Source organism: Oncorhynchus clarkii, chromosome 21 (assembly GCF_045791955.1).
Source record: "Oncorhynchus clarkii lewisi isolate Uvic-CL-2024 chromosome 21, UVic_Ocla_1.0, whole genome shotgun sequence".
NCBI classification, from domain to species: Eukaryota; Metazoa; Chordata; class Actinopteri; order Salmoniformes; family Salmonidae; genus Oncorhynchus; species Oncorhynchus clarkii.
The window spans coordinates 12,178,553-12,182,035 of NC_092167.1; the positions used below are offsets into that span (position 1 = coordinate 12,178,553).

General features: G+C 56.5%; 1 protein-coding gene across 1 annotated transcript in view; it reads right to left on the reverse strand.

Annotated features, from left to right (window-relative positions):
* LOC139379601 (FYVE, RhoGEF and PH domain-containing protein 6-like) overlaps positions 1-3,483 on the reverse strand; it is a 30,635-nt gene that overhangs the window by 12,233 nt on the left and 14,919 nt on the right. Inside the window, exons 4-5 of the mRNA XM_071122396.1 lie at positions 651-718; positions 451-481 (exon numbers count right to left, since the gene is read on the reverse strand). Of these exons, the coding sequence (XP_070978497.1) occupies positions 451-481; positions 651-718 (99 nt within the window). The remainder of the gene's footprint in view (positions 1-450; positions 482-650; positions 719-3,483) is intronic.

Consider the following 3,483-nt stretch of genomic DNA (forward strand, 5'->3'; position numbering starts at 1 on the left):
TGACACCAACATCAAAGCACCCAGCTCTGTCGTCACGGTTACCTGTTCCACTTTTCACCCAAACAGGCACAGAGCGGGGACGGTATTCCTCCCATCAAGCAGGAGCAGTGAGCTAGCTAGCCAGTAGTTAAATATAATGAAACAACTCAAGCCTATGTTTCCACTCTATAAAGCCACCACTTGAAAGCTGAAACTAGCAACACATGCTTGACTCCTTAGCTTCCTTTATGATTTACATCTCAGTGTTTATCACTGATCCTGCTAAGTGTGATACCTCCCAAAAACAACAGCAACCGTTCTACCAGAGACAACTCCACTGCGGAGTACTGCTGCCTCAGGGGCAGAGGAGAAAGGCAACACGGCTCAGCTAGTCAAAGGCTTGCTGAGTAACACCATTGAACACACAGATATGGTCCTCATCAAAAGCCCAGCGGCTTAACTGATACTTACTATGTGAAGAAGCTTCAGGGCGTCCACAAACCTGGAGGGAGAGGAGATGGGTGTAAAACATTATATATGACCAAAAAAAAGACACACAGACACACAAACCCAATCAAGGACTTATTAATGAGAATATTCCACAGAATCGTTTCTTGTTTTTAGAGGTGGAGGTGTGTGTGTGTGTGTGTGTGTGTCTCTCGGGTACTCACACTTTCTCAGAGCTCATGATCTCCTGGGCGATATGCACCAGCTTTTTCCTCTTCACCTCATCCTCCTGCTGGAACGACCGACCGACAGACCGACAGAAAGACAAGAGAAAAGCACAGCATTCAGTCAATGTAGTGAAAAAAGCTAGCTAGCCATATTCTAAACGTTACAGACATACTTCCACTTACAAGGTCACTGCAGCCCACCATCTGACTGCTATAGTATGCATAGGCACAATAATCTGCCCATTTGCTGTTTCTAAACAGACACTCCATGTCACGTTCTGACCTTTATTTCCGTTGTTTTGTATTTATTTAGTATGGTCAGGGCGTGAGTTGGGTGGGCAGTCTATGTTTGTTTTTCTATGTTTTGGGGCATTTCTATGTTTTCGGCCTAGTATGGTTCTCAATCAGAGGCAGGTGTCATTAGTTGTCTCTGATTGAGAATCATACTTAGGTAGCCTGGGTTGCACTGTTTGTTTGTGGGTGATTGTCTATGTTGATGGCTTGTTTCAGCACAGGTCTCATTTTGTAGCTTCACGGTCGAATTTGGTTTATTGTTTTTGTTACTCGTTTGTATAGTGTTCAGTCTTTCTTTATTAAAGATTTTACCATGGACACTTACCACGCCGCATATTGGTCCTCTGATCCTTCTCGCCTCTCCTCTTCAGACGAAGAGGAGGACGGCCGTGACAGAATCACCCAACAACCAAGGACCAAGCGGCGTGGTAGAAAACAGCGACGACAGCAGCAGCAGCAACAACAGCGGCCGGTATCACAGGACTCCTGGACATGGGAGGAGATACTGAACGGAGAGGGACCCTGGGCACAGGCTGGGGAATATCGCCGCCCCAAAGCAGAGCTGGAGGCAGCGAAAGCTGAGCGGCGGCGATATGAGGAGGCAGCACGGCAGTGCGACAGGTACGAGAGACAGCCCCAAAAAAAATTTTGGGGGGGGCACACGAGGGGTGGAGCTAAGCCAGGTAGCAGACCTGCGCTCACTCCTCGTGCTTATTATAAGCAGCGCGATACTGGGCAGGCACCGTGTTATGCGGTTAAGCGCACGGTGTCGCCAGTACGTGGCCATAGCCCGGTGCGCTATAGGACAGCCCCCCGAGAGTGTCATGCGAGTGCGGGCATCGAGCCAGGGCGTATGGTGCCTGCTCAGCGGGTCTGGTCGCCGGTACGCAGTTTTGGTCCAGGGTATCCTGCGCCGGCTCTGCGTGCTGTGTCTCCGGGGCGCTGGGAGGGTGCAGTGCGTCCTCTGCCTGCGCTCCGCTCGTGCCGGGCGAATGTGGGAATGGAGCCTAAGGGAGAGGTGCGTGTAGTAAGCACTAGATCTCCCGTGCTTACCCACAGCCCGGTTCAACCTGTGCCTGCACTCTGGAGGGTCCGGGCTAGAGTGGTTATCCAGCCTGGGGAGGTGGTGCCAAGGTTGCGCACCAGAGCTCCAGTGCTCCCCCACAGCCCGGTCCTTCAGGTGCCTCCTCCTAACCCCAAGCCTCCTGAAGGGCTCCCCAGCCTGGTGGTACCTGTGGCAGCCCCACGCACCAGGCTGTCTCTCTGTCTCCTCCCTGCAGGTGGTCCCGCCTGTCCGGCGCCGCTGCCGGAGTCTCCCGCCTGTCCGGCGCCGCTGCCGGAGTCTCCCGCCTGTCCGGCGCCGCTGCCGGAGCCTCCCGCCTGTCCGGCGCCGCTGCCGGAGCCTCCCGCCTGTCCGGCGCCGCTGCCGGAGCCTCCCGCCTGTCCGGCGCCGCTGCCGGAGCCTCCCGCCTGTCCGGCGCCTCTGCCGGAGCCTCCCGCCTGTCCGGCGCCTCTGCCGGAGCCTCCCGCCTGTCCGGCGCCTCTGCCGGAGCCTCCCGCCTGTCCGGCGCCTCTGCCGGAGCCTCCCGCCTGTCCGGCGCCTCTGCCGGAGCCTCCCGCCTGTCCGGCGCCTCTGCCGGAGCCTCCCGCCTGTCCGGCGCCGCTGCCGGAGCCTCCCGCCTGTCCGGCGCCGCTGCCGGAGCCTCCCGCCTGTCCGGCGCCGGAGCCTCCCGCCTGCCCGGCGCCGCTGCCGGAGCCCCCCGCCTGCCCGGCGCCGCTGCCGGAGCCCCCCGCCTGTCCGGCGCCGCTGCCGGAGCCCCTCTGTCCCGAGCAGCTGTCTCTCTGTCCCGAGCAGCTGTCTCTCTGTCCCGAGCAGCTGTCTCTCTGTCCCGAGCAGCTGTCCCTCTGTCCCGAGCTGCCCCTCTGTCCAGTGGGGTCATTGAGAGGGGTGGTCATGCTGAGAAAGCCACGGAGGCGGACAATAAGGCGGACTAAGACAATGATGAGGTGGGGTCCGCGTCCCGCGCCAGAGCCGCCACCGCGGACAGACGCCCACCCAGACCCTCCCCTATAGGTCAAGGTTTTGCGGCCGGAGTCCGCACCTTTGGGGGGGGGTACTGTCACGTTCTGACCTTTATTTCCGTTGTTTTGTATTTATTTAGTATGGTCAGGGCGTGAGTTGGGTGGGCAGTCTATGTTTGTTTTTCTATGTTTTGGGGCATTTCTATGTTTTCGGCCTAGTATGGTTCTCAATCAGAGGCAGGTGTCATTAGTTGTCTCTGATTGAGAATCATACTTAGGTAGCCTGGGTTGCACTGTTTGTTTGTGGGTGATTGTCTATGTTGATGGCTTGTTTCAGCACAGGTCTCATTTTGTAGCTTCACGGTCGAATTTGGTTTATTGTTTTTGTTACTCGTTTGTATAGTGTTCAGTCTTTCTTTATTAAAGATTTTACCATGGACACTTACCACGCCGCATATTGGTCCTCTGATCCTTCTCGCCTCTCCTCTTCAGACGAAGAGGAGGACGGCCGTGA